Source organism: Pezoporus flaviventris, unplaced genomic scaffold (assembly GCF_033815535.1).
Source record: "Pezoporus flaviventris isolate CSIRO_AGI_PZ_B2104156 unplaced genomic scaffold, CSIRO_AGI_Pfla_v1 ptg000001l, whole genome shotgun sequence".
NCBI classification, from domain to species: domain Eukaryota; kingdom Metazoa; phylum Chordata; class Aves; order Psittaciformes; family Psittacidae; genus Pezoporus; species Pezoporus flaviventris.
The window spans coordinates 18,461,234-18,487,617 of NW_026892549.1; the positions used below are offsets into that span (position 1 = coordinate 18,461,234).

The 26,384-nt window shown below is 43.7% G+C and overlaps 1 protein-coding gene across 1 annotated transcript; it reads left to right on the plus strand.

Annotated features, from left to right (window-relative positions):
* Window positions 1-1,146: 1,146 nt before the first annotated feature.
* Window positions 1,147-24,206, plus strand: LOC133262932 (putative neutral ceramidase C). The gene is made up of 21 exons (XM_061442844.1): window positions 1,147-1,309; window positions 3,027-3,205; window positions 4,934-5,013; window positions 5,424-5,573; window positions 6,148-6,324; window positions 6,686-6,813; window positions 7,479-7,556; window positions 8,599-8,719; window positions 10,138-10,263; window positions 10,656-10,742; window positions 12,640-12,744; window positions 12,888-12,969; window positions 13,413-13,528; window positions 15,578-15,672; window positions 16,201-16,240; window positions 17,005-17,100; window positions 17,976-18,071; window positions 18,718-18,867; window positions 19,629-19,688; window positions 20,371-20,459; window positions 23,698-24,206. Exons 2-21 carry the CDS (start codon window positions 3,037-3,039, stop codon window positions 23,885-23,887), a joined length of 2,235 nt encoding a protein of 744 aa, XP_061298828.1. The 5' UTR covers window positions 1,147-1,309; window positions 3,027-3,036; the 3' UTR covers window positions 23,888-24,206.
* The last annotated feature ends 2,178 nt before the right edge of the window (window positions 24,207-26,384 follow it).

Sequence of the window (26,384 nt, forward strand, 5' to 3'; positions counted from 1 at the left end):
GAGTTAGAGAGGCATGGTGAGGTCTTTTCCTCAGGGTGAGACTGGAAGGACACACTATTACTATACCAACTCCTTATAATTCAATTTCTTTAGTTTTCAATCCAGCAAATATAGCACCTTCAGGAAGAGCCCTTGCTTTTCCTGCCAATGCACAACTTTTTTCTGGTGCTTTTCTGTCCCAGGACCTCTCCCTTCAGAGCAGAGAAATTGACTGCTCATGGCTTTGTCAAATGAGGCTCTTCAGTTACCTCCAGGGCCAGTGCACAGTTTGGGGCTACCTTGCAACCCAAGGCAGGGTGTTCCCAGCAGCATAGGGGTGACCACTGGTATCTATCAACCCACAGGTTGTTTCTCCACCAGCGGCAAGGGCAAGTGTGTTCCTCTGGTATTGCAGAGAGGAGATAAATCTTGCTTCTCCTCACAAGCCGGTCCAAAAATCACCGAGTCAAAAGGCGATACTGAACGTGACCTTGAAGTGATGACTCAGACTGCATGTGCTTGGCACTAGCTGGAATATTAACCCTTGGATTAGGGTGCATGAAAGAAACAGTGATGAAAGACAAAGCCTGAGCCTTCTGAGATGTTTGCCTTTGGAAGCTGAATGAGAGGGAAAATGTTGGAGGTGGTTCCAGTCTTAAACCCCACCACAATATAAGTTTGGTGGGAGAAGCAAAGAGGTATTGCTAGTGAGGGCCTTCATCTCTCCTGCCAACAAGGGCAAGCAGTTTCTCTCTGAGGAAATGTGATGGGTCGTGTCCTGTCTGGGGAGAGCAAACTGTCAAAACCTTTCAGATAAAGAATACTTTAGCAGCTGGTGGATTTATGGATGTTACAACGCATAGGAAAACAGATGGAAAAAGATACTTTCCAATAAATAAACTTTTTAACAAATAAAAACACATTAGTGAGATAAATTTTGCATCTTAAAATACAATCTTGTGTTGAAGTTCTTCCTCTAGTAGAGTTTGGCAACCGTGAGGACTAATCTTCCATGAGGCTTAGGAGTCATGGCCCAACGGGAAGCAGCAGCTGTCACACAAGCTGATCAAGCCGCACCAGAGCCGATCAGTGCAATCCCCAAAAGGTTACTGTAGAGAGGTAGGAACAGTTCATAACTTAAAGCAAACACACTGGGAAAAAAACCCTATCGTCTCCTTATGCAGTATAAATTATTGATTCTTCTTATCTTGTGCAGTGCTTGACTCACAGGGCTATAACAGCAATAATTTTCAAGCTGCACTTTTCAGCTTGAAACAGGTCTCGAGCTGAAGGAGTTCCTCTCGACAGTGGGACGCAAGAGGGATCTCAGGTAAGTTTGCATGAGATTTCACTCGAATTTCATAGGACTCATGTTCGCGTCTGTTAGTATTCCTTTGGCGTTTTAATCAGTTGGAAAAACAAAGCTGTAATAGTGCGTTGTGCAGGCTTGCTTCAGGCTGGTGCTGTAATGTCGGCTTTCTGGACAGGATGAGGTGTTTTGCAGCTGTCAATGCCATGCTTTGAGAGTAAAAAAGGGAGGAAGGAAACCTGTAATGTTGGATTTGTAGCCACTAGAATATATTGGTGAAATTCAGCAATGATCATGACTGCTGTAGGCTACCATGGCAAAAGCAGTCAATGAGGAAGGTCACCTATAGCAAGCCTGGGTGACCACTCAGCTCTCTTGTGATGTTCAATCTAGCAGCCTTTCCAAACCCATAAATGCTTATTTCAGCAGTTGTTTTCTGCAGGTTATCTGTTTCCAGGGCATATGACCTTCAGGGAATAGTCCAGGGATGAGGTTTAGCGAGCCCCATGCCAGACTCACCATAAGGCAAATGTTACCTCCAAGAAGATTACAGTCTCTGCCTCACTCTTCCCTTTCTAATTACAAGTCCATCCTTTCCCATCTCCATTCCCATGACAGCTTGGCTCCAGCAGGGCTAATGCCGCAGCTTCAGCAGACTTATTGGGGTCATTTCCAAGTGAGTCAGGGGTATTCCCAAGGATGGAGACCCCTGACCTGATCTAAACAGGGAACCAGTCCTTTGGGACAGATGATACGTGATTAGTCACAGGCAGAGAAATGAGATCTGCAGTAAGTTTTCTCTACTGACACCTCTAAATACACATGGAAATGTCCGAAGTTATTTTAAAGTCTTATTTCTACCTTGTACAAATGCTTACAAGAAGGGCAAAAGACACATCTTTGCTACAAGCACCACTTCCCACCAGGAAAAACCAAAGCCCTTAATGTGAGCCTTGGTTGCCAGAGCAGGACAAATCAGAGGTCACCAGAGCTATCTATTGTCAGAGGACAAAATAGCATATTTTACCACAGCCATGTTTTGAATAATGTTTCTTGTTAATCTTTAACCCAAAATAAATCTCCTTTCTAGGAGGAAGGACAATATTCAAAAAGCAAACCCAAAGAGCTCTCTGTCTATGATGAAGAAAGCTGGCATCTATACACAGGTCTTATTTTGGAAAGCTGTCACAGCCACTTCTTTTTCTAAGCAGGAGAGAACTGCACTTGAGCATGCAATGGAGTGTGCTTTTTTCATGCTGAGTTTCCCAAATTGACCTTTATTATGGTGACAATATCATTTTCTGATGTGCTCTGAGCACGCAAGCAACAGAAAAGCTGAGGGTCTTCAGGCCGCAGCACCTCCCTTGTCCACTCAGCAAATGTATTGGTGGAAGACTTGGGGGGGGGGGGGGGGGGGGCATTATTTAAAAGACTTCTTCAAAAGAGCGAGCAAAGTGTCCTAGGAAATGTGGGATTGGTAGTTCAGCCACTCCCCCTGCCCTATTGGGCCCCATGGCAGGGAGTGATGACTGCTCACAGGAGGTACAGTTTTGCAGTCTTAAGCAGATTGAAAAATAAGTCTCCACTTCTCATCCTCATCACTGCTGCTGCCACTGGGGTGGGGGACGCAAGCCGTCACCAGCTCTTTGAAGGTGCAATGTGCTGCTCTGAGCAGGAAGTGCCCAGCATCTGAGCTGTCCCGTCTGCATTCTCCACGAGCTGCTTTCCGCTTTCACAGTGCCTCCACCATGTGTTGGAAGAGGACGAGGTGCTGCTTCTCCCGCCTGGAGGTGATCCTCATCATTTGCCTGGTGCTGATGATAGCGGTGACCGTGGTGCTTCTCGTCCTCCACTTTCTCGCCAAAGAGAGCAACGGCAAGTTGAGATATTTCAGTCCTGCCATCGCACCCTGCTCAAGTGTGTGTCCAGTGCAGTAATTTAAATTAAAGGGATACAGGTAGAGGGTCACTGGGCCACTGCCAAGCTTTAATACTCTTCTCTGCCCGTGGTCTGCTCACACAGCTATAGCATGGTGCTGTTGCTGTCCTCTGCAGCCACAGCATTGTGGTCAAAACCAGTGCAAGCGTCCCTCAGGGTGTAGATGCACAGTCTTAGGGTTGGTGGGTGACGTTAGCTCCAGGGACCCAGACCCCTCTCCCAGGAGCTCCTTGCTCGTGGCACTGCACCAAAGGGCTTCAGAGCTGTTGCAATCCCATCATAGGCCTTTTACACCTCCAAGCCCATGACCAGGCATGAGGCGGGTTGGTGTCGGGAACCGCCTGAAGTTAACTCTCAATTCACTTCTAATGCACCCCATGCTTGTCCTCTGAAGGGAAAAAGTCTCATGGGGAAAGAAAAGATTTGAAAACTTTAGGTGTTTCCAGATGACAGGAACCCGTTCCCAGAGCCAGGGTTCTCCCCTGCCTTGGATGAGGTATCACCTAACATGTCAGCAATGGGATCTTCCAATTCCTAGACTTTTGTCTCAAATTGGATGTAGGTCATGCTTTCTTCATGCTTTTAGGTTGTAATACCTAGGAGTTTGGCAGAAGCAATGCTTCTCTGTGCCATAACTCTTGGAGAAGGCGGAACAGTAGTTTTAATGGGTAGCCCAGTTCACTCATGTCGTTTTAATGAAACAAACATCCTGTCGTCAGTCTGTGTCCAGTGTGTTTCAATTCTCTGGTTTAAGTGACAGCCTGGAAAAGACCAGACTGGAAAGACCGCGTGTCCCCTTATCCTGATGCCCTGCCTTGAGAGGCAGCGGCTGGCTGGGGAAGGCTGTGAGAATAGATCAAGCACATAGAAATATTTTCCCTCAGCGTTATCTCAACCTCCAGTGATTTGTGGCTCTGGGATTTCCTGAGACACAGATTTTTTTTTTTAATGTTTATTTTTAATTGAATGGCCCTCAGTGGCTTTTCTTCCGTGAGTTTGCCTCGGTGCTTTGTCCTTTCTGCAGAAGAACTTCTGCACCTTCGTGGTGACTGGGATGGGATATGAACTCATTCAAGAGTCTTTCCTCACCGCTTGCCTGGAGGTCATTGCCCAGAGCTGCTTTTTCCTTCTTCAAACTTCTGCTGGCTCTGCTGTGATTTTTTTGAGACCAGAGCACCAGTGCTGGGCATGGGATATATTGGAAGCAGCAGGGAGACGTATTCTTCTCTAGCGCTTTCCCGGTATCTCTGACATTCCATCCTATTTTTCTCACTGCTTTTGAGCTGAATATTTTTGCTTGAAAACAGCTCTTACACACTCAGATCTGTTTCCTGCATGGTAGTGGTGGGCTTGGACAGCTAAATCAGTGAAGCTGGGCATTTCTCCTCCCCCTTGCTGTGACTCACAACCCATCTTACACAGTCCAGTGACCCTGCTTTGTGAGATCCCTCTGCAGTTCTTCACGCCTGCTCTTAACCACCCTGAATGCCTTACCAGCCTCATCACGCTTTGACCACACTGACAGACCACTGGAAACCCAAGCAGACAGTATCAGCTGGATCCCCTTATCCACAGACCTGATGGGGCCTCTGGGGATATCAAGCAGGTTTCAGGCATGCAATCTCTTTAAAAAGGCTGGGTTGTCTCTTCTGTCCCTAGTTGTTCTTTCTCATGTGTCCACTAATCTACCATTTATTCTTACAATAGATTTCAGCAAAGTAAGAGCAAACTACTTACTGGGTGTAGGTAGAGCTGACTGCACGGGACCTGTGGCAGAAATTCCTCTGGTAAGCTGGGGGAATTGAACATGGGGTTGGCAAAATACTGTTTTTCATAATCTCGGAGTATTTTTTGCAGGACTTCTGGCTTAGAGGCTCTGCCTTGCCTAATGGTTGTTGTCTTCAAACATTAAGTGAAATTTCTTTGAGGCTTTGACCAACCTGGTCTAGTGGAAGGTGTTCCTGCTTGTGGCAGGGAGGGTTGGAACTGGATGACCTTTTAAGATTCCTTCCAACCCATCCCATTCTATGATTCAATGATTCTTGCAATCACAGGGCAAGATGCTTGCAGCTCTGAGTGTTCATATGTTGTATGAGTCCTCTCACCCTTTGGCAAATCTACATAGAAAAATACATACAAATGAATATGTTGCTCGATATTTTGGCTATGTGGTCTTGATGGAGCTCTTTCCTTCCAGATGGGATATGCCAAGCTGGACCAGGTGGGTGGTGGGCTTCTCATGCGCCTCTACAGCCGAGCCTTCATCGTGGCAGAACTCAATGACTCCAGACGAGTAGTGTTTGTCAGCGCTGACATAGGAATGGTGTCTCAGAGAGTGAGGCTGGAGGTATGTGGCTGGAAATAAAAGACTGTCGCAGTTTAGGTTGTCAATGGTGTTAGCATTAGGGTTGTAGTCATGGCTAAATAGTGCCACACGTGGCAGCACGTTGGCTATTTGCTTTGCAGTATGATCTTGAAGAAATGTCGTGTCTCTGCTGAAGAAGAGCTTTTGATTTCTCAGCAAATGACTTTGCTGAAGAATCAAATGAATTTTGACAATGCTTTCCGAAGAGTGAAAAAATACCACAAATACAGCTGAATCATGAATACATTGACGTGCGGCTTGTGTAATGCTGAACCTCCAGCACCACAGAGGAGGGAAAAAGATGCTGGAGAAATAGGGTCCCTTTGGGTAATCTGGGCTTCACTGCAAGTTGGTCATAGAGGTCTTCACTTACAAGATTTCATTATTTTAAGTGTCTTGCCAAGTCAAGCTATAATCTACCAGTATGGGAGTATTGGGCAGAAAAAGAAGAACAAGGAGGAAGATGAATGGCTGCTTTTTTCTGCAAGGGCTGATACAAACCTCCATAGACTTTGGGTGTGAAAATGTTTTTTAAGGATCACCTCCTTCCTTTTAGGTGCTCAGGCAGTTGAAGAGCAAGTACGGTCAGCTGTACCGACACGACAATGTCATCCTCAGTGGCACCCACACGCACTCAGGGCCTGGTGGCTACTTCCAGTACACCCTCTTCTGGATCACTAGCAAAGGACTAATCAGGCCATCCCTCAATGCTGTTGTGAATGGCATTGTAAAGGTCAGTGTTTTCCAGTCTGTTGACATGAGAGCCCATAAGTGCAGAAAAGGTAGGGGGAGATACGTTTGTGACTGCTGGAGATCTTGATGTTTTGCTCATGGTAGCACCTCTGAATATTCCAGTCTTAAAACACGGTTCAAGGTGGGTTTATGCTTACCTGTGAAATCAGATCAAAAACCAGAAGCTTTGAAGTCTTTCTTTAGGAAAGGTCACTTGTGGGTGGCTTCACAATGTTTTACAATTTTCTGGAATTTTAGACTACTTAACAAAAGGCAACCAAATTTCTAAGAAAGGGCTGCAGGACAGGGCTCACATATGCCTTACGTGCTTGGTTAATATTCCCTGTCTTCTTGCTTTTCAGAGCATTGATATAGCACATCAGAATATGAAGAGAGGAAGGCTTTTTATAAACAAAGGCATTGTAGAAAACAGCCAGATCAACCGAAGCCCTTTCTCCTATCTTGAGAATCCAGAGTCTGAACGAAGCAGGTAAGATCTCCTCAAGTGGGAGAGAAGCAGAGCCCTCAAGAGGACCTTTTGATTGGGACTGCGACCCAGACATCTTGCAGATGGTGGTTTTGGTCATTTATGGTGTGGTTGAATATGCAGAGCCCAGACTGTGGCAGAATGACACTGTTGCCATCTTGGACTCTTGGGTGTTTGTGTTCCTAAAAATTAGATGCAAGATTGGACTTGAAAGTTGCGGTTGCCCCATCCAGGCATGTGAAGCATTGGTCAAAGTTGTGACTTTTATGCTTTATTGTTGGTTTGTTGTTTCTTTTTTTGTTGTTTTTTTTTTTTAATTTTATTTTATTTTTATGAAAGAGTATTCTTTAGTAGAAGTTAGCACTTGAGTCAGATGGTATTAAAGTCTCATCCTTGGTGCACAAGTTTGTACCCAGAGAGGGCTCCCCTCTTCATTCCCTGGAGAAGCAGTGCCTGAGGTCAGCAACAGCCTTAACTTTTCCTTTATCTTCACAGCTATTTTCAGATACTCCTCTGAAGTCTCACTGTATTCTGATAATATCTGTAGTAACCTCTTCGTTTCCTTGCTCAACCTAGTGGTTTAACAATGCAGAACAATGCACTGAATGATGCAGAGTGTGACTAGAACTCTGGCGTTAATGAGATTTCCCCTTTTCATTTTCATCCAGGTATTCATCCAACACAGATAAAGAAATGGTGATGCTGAAGATGGTAGATGAGAATGGACAGGAGCTAGGCCTTATCAGGTACAGGCCTCTGAAGTAACATGTTTTTCTGCAAATCCTCATAAACCACAGTTCTATAGCAGTTCTGTCTGTCTGCACAAGCTCTGTTTCCCAGCACTGGCCACTGCCCATAGAGCATTGCTCCCACCTAGTCACCAGAAGAGCTCTGAGGGAAAAGTAAGCAAGCGCCCATAAGTGCATAAACCGGTTCACCGTCCCTTGTCTACTCTGGAAGATACAGCAGCATCTGGCCTACCTACAGCTTGGGCACATGTCTTGGCATGACCCTCAGGCATCTGGGGAAGACGACCATAGCTGGTCTTCCCTTGTAGGAATGCAGAAACCCCCCCTCTGGGGGTCTCGCTGTGCCCCTCCAAGCAGATCCCAGCTTCAGCATCTTCAGGAGCCTTTGAGCTTCTCTTGTTCTAGTTATCGTCTTTAACACCCCCTGTTCCATGGCAAGTGTGCCATTCCCTCAGCATTTATGGTGCCTGTCCTATAAACAGATCTGCAGGGCACTGTTCGGCTGCATGAAGTTCAGACCTCAAAGCCAGGCAGATGAAGTAATATGCAGTAACAAAGTCATAATTGTATTTTCCTTGGTTAGAAGTCACAAGCAAAAATCTGACTATGCTAAGAGGAAGATAAGGGTTTTCGTTTTTGTAAGAATGACTGTTCCTTTTTTCCTTGTTTTACGTCATTGAGTCCTTCTTATTTCTTTGAAACAAGAAAATAAAAATCTCCCCAAAATATAACTTTCTGTACTCAGAAAAAAGCCAGTTGAGGTCTGAAATTGCTCTTGGTGGCCCTACTAGATATAGTGCCAAATTCGTGGCCTAAAGACCTGTATCATCATATCCATGAGCCCTCCTTGTCAGGAAGGGAGAGGATGGGAATAACTCTGCCCTTGTTAATCCATCCCTTGGTACATACAGTCTATGTTTGTGTTGACCCAAAGAAAATTCCCATAATTCAATGGGAAATATAAAGGTTGAACAAGTCGATTGCCTACATGTAGACTGAACAATGCATTTCCTGTGTGTGTTTTCTGACTCCTGTTCAGCTGGTTTGCTGTACACCCAGTCAGCATGAACAACACAAACCGTCTTGTGAACAGCGACAACATGGGCTATGCATCTTACCTGTTTGAACAGGAGAAGAATGAGGGGATGCTTCCAGGAGAGGTGGGAGTGTTTTCAGACTACTGCAAATAATGGGGACAAAAATGCCACAACAGGAAAGGGGTGGCTGGTGCTTTCTATGGGCCAAAGCAGGTTCTTTCACACAGTGAAATAGGACAGCCAGGTAAACACAGAAGAATGAGGGAAAACGTTGATCAGTTTGATTTATTCACTTACTTCCTCCAGAGAAGATAAATTATAAGGTGTGCTCTTGTCTTTCCAAGCTAGTAATCAGTGGCATTTATTTAGACTTTAGGAATAAAATAAATTTATTTTGATTTAACTATTGGAAATGCTAGAAAGATGTGTGGGATACTTGGTTCAAAGGGATCCATGTATTGCAGCTGTGGTGTTGCATCAGGTGTGTGGTCAGCCCTACTTCTTTCTTATGGCTTCCAGCCAGTTCTGCCTTCTGATTTTCATCTATCTGAAAGATTTGTCATCCTTAGAGTGCAAGCACAGCTCCTTTAAAAAGCATTATTTCCCCTGAATCGTAAATATGGACATGGACCCATTTCACAGGTACTTTGAGTTGATTAAGAGCGTGTCCTGTGTGCGTCTCCAACTTTGAAATTGGTGCCCAAATCCTATTTTAACACTCTGGGCAGAGGAACACATGCAGTTCATGCCAAAGACAGAAACTAAAGGAAATCTACCTAATTCGTCCTTGCAAATGTTTCTTTTTATAGTGGATTATCTGAACATTTTTAACAATACTTGACTCTAGTGCATAGTTATGGGTGCAAGTTGGTGCAAGTTCACATTTGTGCAAAGCTAAGAAGTATTTGCAGGATTCAGTATTTGCTTCACAGTTACAAACTGTGCTCAGCAGTCTCACTACAAAATGGCTTATGAGCTCTTCATAATACCAAAATATCTTGTGTTGATGCATCTCCTCTCTATAACTAGGGGAAAATAATAGATTATGTGAGAGCTGAATTCAGCTGACACCCAGTGTTTAACCAGCCTTGCTTCTAATGAGTACTGCTTGATGTTAACTCCTGCAGTCAAATCCAATAGCTCTCACCATGTAATCAATCATGGTGAAGCCTGACAGGAAAAAAGAATCCTGCGCAAAGTGCTACAATGAGCCATTAACGTCTGATCAGTAACATGAGCGACTGGAGACATGGAATTCTGGTGAGCTACCATTGAGATGGAAGAGGTAGATGAAGAAATGCTGTCTGGATACCAAAGTGGGTGCCCCCTGAAATGGCATTGTGTGTATCTTATTCTTCCTTGCTCTTAGGACACTTCTAAATTCCCATTCCAATTCTCCAAGTCACTTCAGAAATGTTTACTAGCATCACATGCTAATCAACTGGTGTAATGCCAGCCTTGACTGTTGGGGAAAGCTGCAGAAGACATTTCCAATCACAGTGAGGCACTAAAATCCATCTGACTGTGTCTGGTTTTGGCAGGGCTCTTTTGTTGCTGCCTTTGCATCCTCCAACTTGGGAGATGTGTCACCCAACACCAAAGGCCCTCTCTGCATAAACACGGGGGATTCGTGCAATAACCCAGAGAGCACCTGTCCTGTGGGGGGGGTAAGTATGTGCTACCTGATCTACATTACCTTCTGATACAGACAAACCTTGGGAAGGGATGGGACAGCAAATACAGAGCCATGTGATGGACCATTGTGAATGAGGATGATATAAGAAAAAAATCACCTTTTTTTTTGGACTATTCTTGACACCTCTTTCAGGAACTTACTGTGTCTTGTCTTCATTCACCTTGTTTTCTGGTCATTCAGCCCAAACATAAATTCATCTTCCTGCGAAGGTTAGTGTAGTAACCCAGTGCCCAGATTTGAGGTGCCTAGCAAGAAGCAGATAGTTCCCACAGTATGGCAATCACTTGTGAACTCATCCACTTTGCCGTGCCACATATTCTGCATGTTAACTGATCACTAGCATTTAAACAAATTTCTTAACAGGCAAAGATGTGCATGGCCATGGGTCCTGGCAATGACATGTTTGACAGTACGAGAATTATAGGGCAAAATATCTACACAAAGGCAAAGGTAAGTGATATTTTACAAGTGTACATGAATGCTGTTATTGCAGGAGTGCATGTTCATTTAAGCAACTTTCTTGCACCTTTTTTTTTGTGAATTTTGATAGAGAAAAAATATGAAGCTGTTGGTGAGGATCCAGAGGAGGGCCACAAAAATGATCAGAGGGATGGAGCACCTCTCCTCTGAGGAAAGGCTGAGAAAGTTGGGGTTATTCAGCCTGGAGAAGAAAAGACTCCAGGGAGACCTTATTGCATCCTTTCAGTACTCAAAAGGAGCCTATAAGAAAGATGGAGAAAGACTTCTTAGCTTGTTGTGATAGGATGAAGGGTAATGGTTTTAAACTAAAAGAGGGGAGATTCAGGCTGATTGTGAGAAAGACATTTTTTACACTGAGGGTGGTAAAACACTGGCACAGATTGCCCAGAGAGGTGGTAAATGCCCCATCCCTGAGGACATTCAAAGCCAGGCTGGATATGGTTCTGGGCAACCTGCTGTAGTTGAAGATGTCCCTGCCCATTGCAGGGGAGTGGACAAAGATGATCTTTGAAGGCCCCTTCCAACCCAAACTATTCTATGATTTAAATTAATCTAAAGTTCACATTTATATGCTTAAAGAAAAGCATGATTTCCTGATCACCCAGAAAGCACACACTTCTTTTTAGATACATCTTTGAAGGTGTTTAGATTTGAAAATAACAGTTTTGGCTTTTAATCTCTATATTCCTGATTGGTATATAATGTGGATGTAGCCCCTTATAATCTTCCACTCCCATGCATACACCTTGGAGGTGTCATTGTGAGAAAAATCACTGGTGTTGAAGATTGCTAGAAGGGCTTAGAGACACCACCACATACCAGTTGTTGGCCAACTTTGCCATCACACTCCCAAATTAATGCAAATGTGAGTTAAAATGTGCCAGCTTAAACATCCATGAAAGATACTCATCTTGCCCTGCTTGACTTTGCATTACTCAGGTGGTATCCTCCACCCTATGGGCTCTGTCATACTGCCTTGTGTCCTTGGGCTCAAAACTCATCTGAATTTGCCAGTTCCCCTTCTGTGCCTTTGTGTAATCTAAGAGTACTCAGCAAGAGGACATTTTTGGGCACCTTTTCAGGGGTAGCAGCTTGTAGGAACTGGAGCAGGTCCAGCAGAGGAGTAAGAGCAGAAGGCATGATGGTGGCGGTTTCCTTCTAACTGCCATCTCAGATGCTTGCCCTGAAGTCATTCCAGGCTGATTGTGACTTGCAAGTGAAAGATTGTCCCAGTCAGAGTGGCCTGGCATGTGTATCAAACGGTGAGGCAAAACACTGCTCTTTCTTTTAACACTGAAGACTCTTGGCCTTTGGAGGCTGTGTCCTCTGTTCCTTCCTGCACTTACAGGAATGTTATTAAACCTGCATAACTTCTGGCAACACTTTCTATGTACCAGCTCAAGGCAGGTGTGCCAGAAAACCGTTCACTAAAGAGCTGAATGACTTAACTGTCAGCTGTATAGTTGATGTGTGGTAAAGTCCGTGTGTTTCGAAGCAATGAATGCAAGAAGGTGCATCTTTCTTACAGGAAACATTTATTCTGGTTGGTCTAAGATGTGATAAATGCCAAAAGGAAAAACGAGTTGCCATCCTCATAGAATAGGTGCATGTTTCCACTGTAAAATAAAGGCACACAGAAAACTGCTGACCACAGAGTGTCTTACCTGTGTTACTTGGGGCAGGGAGAGCTTGCAGGACTTGGGCATGCAGGATATAAGGGTGGTCGAAGCAGAAAAGCTTGGGAAATACACTCTCACTTTAGCACTTGGAAGAGTCCACTGGAAGGTGTCAACAGAATGACAGATTCATACAGCTGAATCTCAGAAGAGCTCTTCTTCCTAAAAGATTTCACCTGTGTATCCCCTAGGAGCTGTATGAAAAAGCTTCCCAGGAGATCACAGGACCCCTCAGCTCAGCTCACCAGTGGGCAAACATGAGTGATGTGTCGGTGGAGCTCAATGCCACACACACGGTAAGAGCAGAAGCTCCTGGGACACGGGCATAAGGAAGGAAGAAACGTTGTATTCTCATGGCAGGACACACTGAGGGGAACTGGTTTTAAAATATCTCTTTTTTTTTCCTTTTCTTTTCTTTTTTTTTCCCTTTCTAATTAAGGTTAAAACATGTAAACCAGCCTTAGGACACAGCTTTGCCGCAGGGACTATTGATGGAGTGGGTGCTTTCAACTTCACACAAGGTAATTTAGGCAGTAGATGGCTTTGTGCAAATGGGGAAGAGAAGGGTCCTCCTCCAGATACATTCAAACCCCCAGAGTCATTAAAGAATGCTAGTGCTGGTTCAGCCACAGTCTCCAAAGGGATGAATTTAGGAAGGTGTGATCTTAGAGACCCCTTGCAAGTTTGTCTGTGTTCATCAGAAAGCTTCTGATGAAAGCTGGGAGAAGAAAGACCTGGCTTTGGGGCAATCTTTCTCATTTGTTCTCATTGCACAAAGGCTTTTAAAATGGAGCTCAGATGGGCTAAAGCCTGGATGTTAAAACTACCCCAGAAAATGGAGGTAGTCAGAATCCACTGAGCAATATCCTGACTCACATAAGCAGGGAGTAATAAATGAGTTTTCTGTCCAATAGCTGTTGGGCAAGCTGAAGGAACAGAGTTTAAAAGATGTTTCCCCCTCAAGGCTCAGTAGAAGGGGACCCATTTTGGGATGAAATCCGGGACCAGCTGCTGGGAGAGCCATCTGATGAAATGAAAGCCTGCCACAAACCCAAGCCAATCCTCTTTAGCACCGGAGAGGTAAGGATACACTGGTGTGTGCCCTGGGAAGAGGAGTGATTGCTGCTCTTGGTTAGCTTTTGTTAGGGTGCTACAGATGATGTCTGTGCCAACCCATATGGTGAAGAACAAGGAGGGAGAGAGTGCTGCATGGACTCAGAAGGCATGAAAATATAAAGCAAGAATAAATGCTGTTGTTACTTCACATCAGTGTGAGAGACGTGGAAGTTTTCCTCTTGCAGACTGTCTTTTCCGTATATCCCAAGAGGAGGGACTAGACCATCTGCTCTCGTTAGGGTCAAAAAACGCAATTGAAGATCCACCCTGGCCTAATTCTCTGCCTATGAAACATCCCTGAGAAGGATGCACAGGGAAAATGTTTGATGTCAGGGAGAATCAAGAGTGGTGGAGCTCAGCGTTGCCTCCTAGCATCCTGGCTTCAGGACATCCTCTGCTGATGCTCAGATCTTAATGGCTCTGGGTAGATATTTCTTCCATCCTACCACTGGTTTCCTATTTTAATCCACAAAAGAGCCTTTCTTTTTGTCATGGTGCCTTTGGAAACTCTGGGGACTATATCAACTTACCTTTTCAGTGTTATCTTCAAAGTTTTCTACCAGGCTTTCACTTCCTCTCCAAATGTCCTGTTGGCTTCTCTGCTTTTCTGTCATGTCTAAGCACGTGTCTGATAGTTCTGTGAGCTATCAACTGGTGCCAGACTTACTCATCCATGGGTAAAATCATACCGTGCTCACTCTGGAAATACCGTGGAGTGAGGTTTTTCAGCACAACTGCTCTCCCAGCAGGACAAACACTTCAGGTAGCTTAGGGCCATGTCCAGAAGGGTTGAGGCAGTCAGTAAGAAAGATGGAGATCCCCCACTGTTTGGATCCCCATCACAAGGATGTTCCACTGACAAAGGGAAGGGCTATTTCTTAGGAGCAGCCTCTGCAGAGCTGCTGCCTTGTTGGCCCCAGCCCATCACCATTCTTGAGGCTGTTCTGTCTTGGTTTTGCTCTTACTGAACTTTCCCAAAATCCTACTTACAGCTTCAAAAGAATATTGATGCTCCATTTTCTACCTGTTGCTCCCTCGTCATTAAGGCAAATGCACTGTAGTGGAGATGGATCATGTCCAAGGCACTTAGGGAATGCCATCTGGATGAGGCAATTCATTGTTATTCTTTTCATCAATCTCTTTAAAAGCTTTCTTAGTGTCACTTTGTGTTCCATCAGCTCTTCACCTCACATCTTATAAAAAGAGCTCCCAGTGCAAATTCTCCTTCCACCCCACTACCTTCGTCCAGGATGGTGCTACTGAGAGTAAATTACACTTCATTCTTACAACTTTATCACCTTTTGAACATCCTTTTATGGATGCTCTGGCAGGCCTCCTGCTTCCGATGTGCTTCGTAAGGTTTTTTCATTCAGGTGTTTCCCCTAATAAACTGCTCCTCAAAAATCTTTTTGGCTTTCTGGAGTGGAATTTTGTATTTCATTTGTTGGAACCATGCCACCCTCAAGCTCTTGTTCTTAGTTTATTTTTGCTCGGCTTTTTAATTTTTATCCTTTTATTAGTATTTATTTATTTGTGTAGTTATTTTTAAGATTAAATGCTGCTGTAGTGTGTTTTGGCTGCCACAATGCTCCTGAGTCCAAGTATAGTGTGGTCTCTGCTAAGGGACAGTTTGAAGTCAGGGCTAGGTTGAGGGTTCCCTGAACATCACCCTCTTGGTGAAACTCTTCCTCTGTATCACAACTGACAGTGCGTTTGCTCAGCTAATGAAAAAATAACTCTCATTTCCCATCACCATCAGACTCTCTGGTTTAAGCTGCCGCTCTGGCAACACCTTTTTTTTTTCCTGCCTTATGCATAGTACTTACATGTGCCTTCTCTGTCTGTTATGGTCAGACAACTTGCTGTACATGTGGAGGTAAAACACTTTCTCATGTGCTTGTCTACAAAATAAATCTGTTTGCCTGATTTATAACTGTAGGAAGGAAAACGCTTCCACTATCTTTTTTTGCTACTATCCTATAATAGTAATATCCCTTTTTTATTTTACCTCAGATGACTCGGCCTCACCCGTGGCACCCTGACATTGTGGATGTCCAGATTGTTGCCGTTGGATCACTGGCAATCATTGCTGTTCCTGGAGAATTCACGTATGTGTATCTGTTTCTGTAAGCTAGCTGTGGAAATGAGTAAGGTGCAAACAAGATTCCAAATAATTTTCATTGTTCACTGCAAAATACAGTTTTAATGAAACAAATGAACCTGTTAGGTTTTGTTTGTTTTGTTGTTTTTTTTTGTTTTTGTTTTTTTCTATTTTTTTTGGGGGGGGTAAGGGTGGGGGGTGTTGGAGATTTTCATGCCACAAACACCATCATGATGAATAGCATGTTGATGATACAATGGTGAAAACCTCGGTATGATAATGATTTATTTCTAGCACCTTTTTTTAATACCCCACCCTGCCCTGGGTGCCTTCAGCCTCACCCTGTCTTTGGTGATGTATACGAAGTGTTTTGAGGTGTTTTGGTTGAACTCAATGCAAAGAAGCCTTAAGGTATGCTGAGCAGCACTGCAGGTGCTACGTGAATTTCTTGTGGTGTGCTGCATGTCCAACCAGCAATTCCTGTTTTAGCTCCCTGCATTTCTGGAGCCTGATATTGTTCCTTTAATGACTCTAGGACCATGTCTGGACGGAGGCTACGGGAAGCTGTTAAAAGAGTAAGTTGCTGGCAAGATGTTTCTCCAGAGCGCAGTGTATCTGGAACTTCATATTTCTTGATCCTTCTGTTTTCTCCCCTGGTTCCTTCCAGCTGGGGTCATGTCTCACAGATGCTTCCTTCTCACAATTGCCTCAGACCCATTTTGCATGTGCTTACTGGTGTGCAGGAGAAATTAATATCCTCCTCAAATGAAGCAAACCAATTGAGTTTCAATCCAGTAAGCCAAAACAACCTAATTCAACTGGGATCCAGGCATAACTGACACTAGCAGGCGTTGTTTCTCTGGTAGGGGGGGGCTTAGCTACTTAATCCCTACCAGGATTTTGCAACATGTGAACAATTGGAAAAAAACAGCAAATGTATTTTTTTCCATTTTCCTGATTGATACATCCTATTCTCAGGTCCAGTCTGAATGCCATCTTAATCTCAGAAGCTATCTCCACAGCTCACTGAGCCCATTTCACATAGTTATATCACCGTGTTTTTAGAAGTATACAGACATCAGCTTCAAGAAAACCCCTATATGTATCAGTTTTACTAGATTATTCAGTTATTTCTCCTGTTTTTCTTTGGGAGGTGAATATGAGATGCTAATGAAGGCAAATTGCATTTCTAGAGTTGCATTCCTGAACATCCAGCCCCTCCCGCACTGTAACTTTGTATTCTGTCCTGGTGAATAACAGTAACAACAGCAACTGCAATAACAATATAATTGTGCATTAAGCAGTTGTTTCAAGATAAGTGATTTACTTCCTTTCTTAGGAATTTGATTCCCATGGTGCTCCAGGAATGGATGTCGTAATTGCAGGTCTGTGCAACGTCTACACCCATTACATTACCACCTATGAAGAATACCAGGTAAATGTTAAAATTGCAGATCGAACCTGTTTAACTGAGTTCAGCTTTAGCTATATGGGATGACAATTCATGTGAAATTATGTATGTTTAAAGTAGCTTTTCTTTGCCACAAAAAGCTGAAGAATCTATAGCAGAAATCTCGAGACCTCTTGTTTATTCTGGTCTAAATGATGTGATCCGAGGGTCAATATGGTTTCCTGACCATAGCTAGAGAGTATGTATGGATACGTTTAACATGGAAATGTTATGGTGTGCTGAACGGAGCTCTGGTGAGTTCAGGTCTGGTTTAGTAATCTCTTGATGGCTTGGCGGAATTACACGTTGTCTTCCTAATGTGGCAAAATTGCCAGAAGAAATATTTTGAGCTGTAGGGTTGTAAGAAATTGTATGGAGTTGCAGTGCCATGTTGCTGTGGAAAAGACCACAATGTAGCTTGCAAGACCCAGTTTTAAGGTTCTTCACAAGGCTTGGTAAATGCTGGGCTTTGAAGAAGACATGGACCATTGAACGGACTCCTTGGGTTTAGAAACCCTAAACTGGTAGGGGAGGTTGGAAGAACTGGGGTTGTCCAACCCAAAAAGTTGGAAAGGAGACAACCTACATCATAACCCTTTAAAAGAGTAAAAAAGCTGTGATAACTGGGAAGAGTGACAACTGATCCTCCCTGTTTACAGTGGATTAGAGAATGAAGAGTAACCTGAAATTGCAGCAGAAATACTTAGACAAATTGTTGGGGTGTCTTCCTAGCAGTAAGGGAGTAAATAAAATCCCTTATATAGGGATAATGCTGATCTGATGTTGGTACAGTGGGATGAGCTGTATAAACTGCTCAAGAGTCCTTCAAACCCTCCTGTTTTGAATTTATCCATTGGTAGGTTCAACGATATGAGGCTGCATCAACTATTTATGGACCACACACCCTTTCTGCTTATATTCAGCTCTACAGAGGACTTGCAAGGTCTATTGCTATGGTAATCAAAATTTCCTATATGCCACATGCTGCTAGAGACATACAAATCCTCTAAATGGGGATGGCTATATTTGTTTCTCAGTGAGGTTGCGTGATTGCTCTTCTCTCTTTTCTCATAATAAGAGGCTATGAGAAATTCTCATGTGTTATGAAAATAAGTCCTGTAGTGGGGGTCTCATTCCACTTGAGAATTTCTCATTTGTTTGGGTTTTTTCTGCTCAAAGTTGAGGAAATTGGTACCTCCAACCTTTCTGCATGGCCTGAAGTTCCCACTTGTCTACCAAGAGCAAAAGAAGTCTGCTACATTTCTGCTGTACATGGCAATGTTTGTTACCATTGTACCTGTGACCATGTGAATATGCAGGACTGGTGGGTGGGCACTGCCTTTTTAAGTCATGGGGTATTCTGGTGGATGGGTATGGGGAACCTCAGCAACAGGACAGTGGGTGCCCTGTGGGGATTGCTCCTGCATGCAGAGTACAGATGAAAATCCGCCCCCCCCCCTTTTTTTTTAATGCTCTCTTTATTGCCCTTGTTTTTAAAATTATCTAAGCGAGGACTTGGATAGAGACATGGCAGATACAAATCATCAGGGAGATACTGGCTATATATATCTATGTATAATGAGCAAATCTTCCCTCTTCTAGAATACAGTTCAGGATTTGCCACCTGGTCCAGAGCCCCCATTTTTCAATATAGCTAATCTTACCTTGGTGCCTTCTCTCATTGCTGATCTCGTGCCAGTGAATAAAACATTTGGGGATGTGCTACAAGAAGTGAGACAACAGTATCAACCGGTGAGAGCTTCAAGGATTTGCTAAAACCTGTTTAGGAAATCAACTTTAAAGTCTTATCCCTCATCTGAAAAAGTCTACGTGGTGCTCTCAAAAAGGTGGTGGTGCTCGCAAACCAAAAGGGTCTCATTGTTCTTAGTGAGCATAATTGAAAAGGCAGACACAGGGCATTTTCATGCCAATGCCATTGTACTGGATGTGATTAAAATGGGTGAATTAAGGGGAAAATAAAAGCTCTTTATTCAACATGAATAAGATTTCCCCCTCTGCTTCAGCATAAAATATCAGTTGATGATTAAAGAGGAAAATATTGTACAATGATTTCATTACAAGCAGAAATTAGGTCGCCTTTGATGTCTCTAGTATAAATGTAAACGAAATAAAAATGTCAGAAAGGCTTCAGTTTTAAATGCTCAAAGTTTGGATAAGGCGTTCAGAGCAAGAACTTCCATGTCATTGCTGTCTCCAGCAGTAAGGTAGGAAGAAGACACTCTTAAAAATCTCACCTATTTCTCTGCTCCTTTTACACACAAATCTTATGTGCTATGGTGGCTTTTATCCAGCAAGAAGGACAAGTGGAATGGCAAGGCACAGAATATCAGTTCACGGTATAAATTGTCTCTTGCTATTGCAACAAGTGAAATTATAAATAATTTCAAACAAAACCAAAAAAACAACCAAACCACTGAAAAATTCATACGGCATCCTCAAAGGTTGTGCAATATGCTGCTCGGTCTTTAATATAAATCTCAATTTCCCCACAGATGGAAGTTGCTGAAGTAACTTTTGTAGGTGCAAATCCCAGGAACTCTGCAGAAACTGCGGTAAATATGACACAGTGCTGGAAGTGGGGATGTTTGGTATCAGTGACTGTTTAGTTACTGCCTCTGCCTGATGCATTTTAATCTTTGATGTTAAGGTTTCGTAAAGAGTAAAACTGTGCGCTTCCAGTTCTTTTTTTCCTCGCTGGGAGTTCAGAACAAGATAGTTTCTCCCTTTAGAGTGTGCTTTGGGAATTCACACCACCAAAATGCTTCTGGAGCAAAGTCCTTAATTTGGTCAGATATGGACTTTTCATACTATTGAAGTTAAAGGCACTCATGTCATGCGTTAGGCCAAACACTCTTTCTCAGTTAACATCCAGTGCCATCCAGTCATAGCAAGCATGGTCTCTAGTCTCCATCTTATCAGGCCAGTGCATTATTTTAATAAAAGGAAGAAAAATAGATAAGTACTTAATTTGTCCTATCACTCATCCTGCATAGACATTGACACCTCACCTCTCCATTCTCTTTTTAATGATCAAGTTCTTTACTCATTCTATGTGTTATTTATTAGCTTAAATTTGTGTTTGGTAGTGAAAGAAAAGCATTTTTTGCTAATAATTGCTGCATTTGCCAGTAAAGCACACAGAAGCATAGTCCCTTCTCCAGTTTAAAATGACACATAAAAGCAGGGACATGCCTGTATCTTCCGGTCTGGCTAACTCTGTTATTTTTATTCAAGACAGAACACAACTTCCTGACAGTGGAGAGATACACCAGCACTTCAGACAGCTGGCATGCGGTACAGAATGATGCCTCCTGGGACACCAGGTGGGTACCCTGACCAGATTTCACACTTCCACAGTCTTCACGGAGTCATTCAAGTATAACCTGAGAGGCTTCATTTCAGAGCTCCCAGCTGTAGGTTGGTCTTGTCCCTACAGATGATGCTCTCTGGAGACATATTGGTCTGTATCTGGGTGGCTAACTTGTCAAGACCACAGCAATTGTACTTTTCCCCATGGGACTAGCTTCAGCAATGGAGGCTTGTAAGTTTCAGAAAGTAGAAGGAAGAGCAAGAATTACAAAAGGTTCGTAGCCTACATCCACTGATCTGCCTTACCGTGCTGATAAATAAGATACCAAATAGAAAATATGAGCTGTTCACCACAGTAGGGTTTTCATAGGGAAGAGCTGGCCAGCTTTCCTGACTAGAAATAGTCAACAATATTTAAAAAGTTCATAAGAAAGCAAAGCGAAGGTTAGAGATGTCAGTCTTAAGGAAAAATACCCACTAAGCAACAAAGCTGCTGTCATGTTTCAGAGCTGCACTAGAAGTCAGCACACAAAATAGGAATACCAAAGACATTTTCCGTCAAATCATTCGATTTCAAGTTACTCCTGTTTGAATAAAACCAGTCATTTTCCCACCTTCTTTTGCAACCTATCTGTAAGAAATAGGACCCTGAAAAACATCCCTTTTGGGGTCTTCAGACCTTGCAGTGTCCCAGTGCAAACATGTAACATCCAAGGTCAGAGAAGCAACATTCTTGACAGCTTGGTTTTGTCAGGGAAGTATTTCTCTGGATTTATGATGAGGATTTATAGGGTGTAATTCTCTCTGCCCACAAGCAACCACATGTTTTCTGAACCTAATCTGGTAGTAAGGACTCTGGCTGTCCCAGCACAGGAGATAAATTCCTACCTGCACTTGGATCTCTGCTTTTTTAAGTAGATACCTTCTGTTTAACACTTGCACTATGTTACCTTGTCACTGTCATTGGTGTCAACCTTTCCAGTCAAGTTCTTTACTTGATTAAGGGAAATCATGGCATTTTGTCACCCATATCCGTAGCCCTGACTTCTTCCCTCCTCTTCCAAAAACCCAACAGGTTTCCCAAAATCTAGGCAAGGAACACTGAAAATGTCCAGTAAGATGTCACTCAAGAAAATAAAAACCATAAAAGTGCAGAACTTGAAGAATGTACTGCCATGATGCTGGAGGATAGAATCTAGACATCTTACCTTCCCTCCTGAGAAGGTCAGACTTTAGATCTCTGAACAGTACTTAAATACTCCTGCTGATAAGGAAGAGGAGCTGTTTGGCCTGCTTAAAGGGGCTGGCCAGAAGGCAGACCAATACAGACAGTAATATCTCCTTTACTGGTGCCCCAAGAAAACACCAAAAAACCACAAGAAAGAGGAAATGTTTCTGTCAAGATGAAAACAAGTCACTTTTTACAATGTCAGTGTGTATTAACTTTGATATGTCAGTAATTAAGGTGATGAGGGCAGAGGCAATCAAACACTTTTACTGGATATTAGTAGAGTCAGACTGCTTTTATAGTACAGGAAAAACAAATGTTTGATACTACTGAATATTGTAATAGGAGGGTAGCACAAGGGAACACATTATTTGTTAGCCTAGTGTTGCAAAGTGTTAAATAGCTTACAGCTGCGTTTGTAAAAGGTATATTTTCAGGGATCAAAAGATATGAAGGTTTACTTACAGGAGGTGCAGCTTTCAGGGAAGGAGATAGCTATTATCTGCCCTTTGACGTGGGCCTGCCATTGCAGCAGGGACAAACTCAGCACAGACTTGCCCTTTTGCTGGATGCTGTCTTGTGTTTCCAGTAGGGAAGCGTCTGGCCCTACCCTGCATCTGCCATGGGAGCAATAATTGCTTTCTTGGGGCTGTTTAGGAGGAGGGACTGAGCTACAGGCAGGAATTTGCCTGGTCCTGCCTTTAGGAAACAGCCAACAGAGATTAAGGCATAATGAAATCCCCATGAGTTCATCTGTGGGAAGCCTATTCCTGAGGGGAGTCTGAGTTAAGTTCCAGTTTCTGAGTCCCAGAGAGGTGGTCTGGGCCTGGAGGTCAGGATGGGGAGGAGGCCAGGTAATGGCATAGATCTGTCACAGCAGCATTTTTAGGTCACAGCATTACAGCCAGGCTCAGGCTGCATGCCTCTGGTCCAACCCATCTCCCAGCAGGACCAATGTAGCAGCTATAGGAGGTTGCTTGGGGCTACGTCCAGGCAAGTCAGGGTAGTCCCAAAGGATGGAAATCTTCCACCGCTTGAGGCCTTGTGCTGTCACCTTATTGTCATCTTCCAAGATAACACTGTTTTTGTCCCAGGTCAAAACATAAAAAAAACCCTGGACAACAGAAACCAGATGCATACATGGGCCCTGTGTTGGCCTGTGGTCTCTGTTTACCAAATAAAATTTCCCCTGTTGTCCACTGGTTTTCACCCAGTGATGTCTATAAGTATTTATTTCAATCTTCTCAGTAAGACTGGAATGGAGAAACTTTTCACTACCATTGCCAATGAATCAACATGTTTTCATCAGCTTCCTCTAGTTAAAGCCCTAAAAGAGAGGTGATGTCTCAGTAGGGCTCGGTAAGTCTCATGTTGAGCCTGGATAGGAACAGATCTAGCAGTGCCCCTAATTTGCATTATCAAAAGAAGAGCAGGTAAATCTTTATCTCCCCAAGAAGTGCTTTATCATGGTAAGCTAAAAAATTCCTTACCCTCACATAATGTGTTGCTGTCTGTAGAGTTTTGAGATTGAGCAGAAATTATTTTGCACAAGCAGTCTGCAAAAGAAAACGGGAATCTGATGTAGAAATGGGTGCCAGAAGCCCTGAGCTCAATTACGATAGATTTTGCTTGTGAACTTCAGTAAATACTCATTCTCTTAGTTCAGCATTGCCTCTGCACAGGGAAGACTTAGCTGATGAATACTGCTTACAGAGGTAATGTTGCATGGGGTTATGTTATGGAGTTGGGAATGTAAGAATACATTAGTAGAAATATTCTTCATCTGCAAAAAGGACCACTGACTTGTTTTTCTGTGTTTCCAGTTATTTTTCAGCTATGTCAGGTTTTGTGTTGGCCTGTTGGTTGCTGCTCTGATAGCCTAACTATCTAAGGAAAAGTTAAAAGAAGCTTTAAAAATATACTTAAGCGGAATGCATTCACCTCATTCCACTTAGCTCTTGGGATATTAAAACAAATGAAAAGTGGATTTTCTGGCTGACTGCAGCTTTTGTTTTGTCTGCTAGGTTTTACTGGACCAAAGGATTACTTGGTCGGAGCAATGTGACTATTGAATGGCACATCCCTCATGGCACAGAGCCAGGCATCTACAGGATACGGTACTTTGGGCACTACAGGAAAAGATTGTCTAACAGTCTCGCTGTCTCTATTCCATTTGAAGGCACATCTTCAGCATTTGAAATCACAGCTCTGTAGGCAATCTTGTTCGCTGAAGGAACTGTTCTCAGTGCATGTCTGCAACTTTTTTTGTGGCGTACATGACTCTATACATCATTGCTGTCCCTCAAGTGCTGCTGGTCATCCTTTGCTGTGCAAAACTTGACTTCCTGCAAGGTTTTGACTTTTACCTGCAATTCAGTCTCACTAGTTCAACATATTCTCATTCAAGCAGTTCCTGTCCTGGCTAGATCTTGTTGCAGTTGATTGTTGTTGTAATAAAAGATGTAACCGTTTTTCTTCAGTCATTGAAGTGCTTATTGATTGTGAATAGGCTCTCTCTGAGAGAATTAGTGCATATTGGAAGCTAATCCAGACCATAAAATAGTCCATAAAATTGATCCCAGTCCATAAAACTGGAAAGAGCTTCTGAATTCCCAAGGCATCAAAAGATTCCTCAATAGTGCTTGAAGTGCAAAGGTGACCTCTTAGTATGGGATAAATTGGGATAAATACTCATCAAAAAAGTTTTGAGTATTATTTCATTTAATCATCCTAGTTTATGGCATTTGGAGGATTCCTTCTCTGAGCTAAAAGTCACCATGGACTACAGGGGGTGGTGGGGTAACAGTGTCATAGGATGTGAATTGTACATAGTTCTCTAAAGATCAGTGGTCTTTGTTTCACAGGTGCCTGGTGAATTGCCGTCTAGGGTCCTACCTCAGAGGTCTCTAATAAAGAAAGGAAGGTCAGTCACTGACAGAGGAAAATACGGAAGCAGTTTTCTCCTGTTAGACTGTGCTAATCGATTTCACAAATGTCACTTTTGAACTGACCGTGCCTCAGGTGTCTTCAGAGCTGCCCATCATGTGCGGGTTTGTGTCATTTCAAGGGGATGCTAGGCAGAAAAGAAGCCCTCTTAAAAATCCCAAATAGTTACAAGTGGCCCAAGAAACTACAGATGGGCTGGAGGCCACCAAGTCCCTGGAAGGACTACTTTTGTTTGCTCTGGTTTTATGTCCTGAATACATGGTGCATCTCTGGCACAGTGCAGAGGCAGGATGCTGGATGAGAAGGACTTTGGTACTGACTTTATCCACTCTTGTCCTTGTGTTAAACTCCTGCCCAGCCCTCTAACCACAAGAATGGCCAGAAAATGGTATATTATCCCATCTATATCACTTTGGGATACATCAGAAAGATTCAAAATAAGGATACTTATGTGTGTCAGAGGTGTTGTGGGGTGGGCACTGGGGTTACACCAGGGGCCATATGCAGGATGGGGATTATGGGAGGGACCAACTGGTGAAGGAGAACCTGCAGCTTCTAGGAGAAGGTGACTGATGTCCAGTCAGAGCAGGGCTGGATTTTATCACAATAAGTTTGTATTTCAGATACCGCAGAGGGAAATCAGTAGCAACTGAACTTATGAATTAAAGCTGTGGGTGAGTCAGCTCTGAACAGACCTCAGCCTGCTCCATTTTAGCATCAGGAAGGATGCAGGGTGTGAGGAGGCTCTGGCTGGATGAAGGGCTGGCAAAGCCAGTGGCCAAAGCCTGAATCACCTACAGGCAGGTCACCAGAAGGGCTCATGGTGTCCCTTGTTCCAGAGGTTTATGAATTAAGTGAGACTAATAATATACTTATTGGTATAAAATATAAATATTATAGAATCATAGAATAGTTAGGGTTGGAAAGGACCCCAAGATCATCTAGTTCCAACCCCCCTGCCATGGGCAGGGACACCTCACACTAAACCACATCCCCCAAGGCTCTGTCCAACCTGGTCTTGAACACTGCCAGGGATGGAGCATTCACAACCTCTCTGGGCAACCCATTCCAGTGCTTCACCACCCTAACAGGAAAGAATTTCCTCCTTATATCCAATCTAAACTTCCCCTGTTTAAGTTTTAACCCATTACCCCTTGTCCTATCACTACAGTCCCTAATGAAGAGTCCCTCCCCAGCATCCCTATAGGCCCCCTTCAGATACTGGAAGGCTGCTATGAGGTCTCCAAGCAGCCTTCTCTTCTCCAGGCTGAACAGCCCCAACTTTCTCAACCTGTCTTCATACGGGAGGTGCTCCAGTCCCCTGATCATCCTCGTGGCCCTCCTCTGGACTTGTTCCAACAGTTCCATGTCCTTTTTATGTTGAGGACACCAGAACTGCACACAATACTCCAAGTGAGGTCTCACAAGAGCAGAGTAGAGGGGCAGGATCACCCCCTTCAACCTGCTGGTCACGCTCCTTTTGATGCAGCCCAGGATACGGTTGGCTTTCTGGGCTGCAAGCGCACACTGAAGCCGGCTCATGTTCATTTTCTCATCAACCAACACCCCCAAGTCCTTCTCCGCAGGGCTGCTCTGAATCTCTTCTCTGCCCAACCTGTAGCTGTGCCTGGGATTGCTCCGACCCAGGTGTAGGACCTTGCACTTGGCATGGTTAAACTTCATGAGGTTGGCATCAGCCCACCTCACAAGTGTGTCAATGTCCCTCTGGATGGCATTCCTTCCCTCCAGGGCATCAACCGAACCA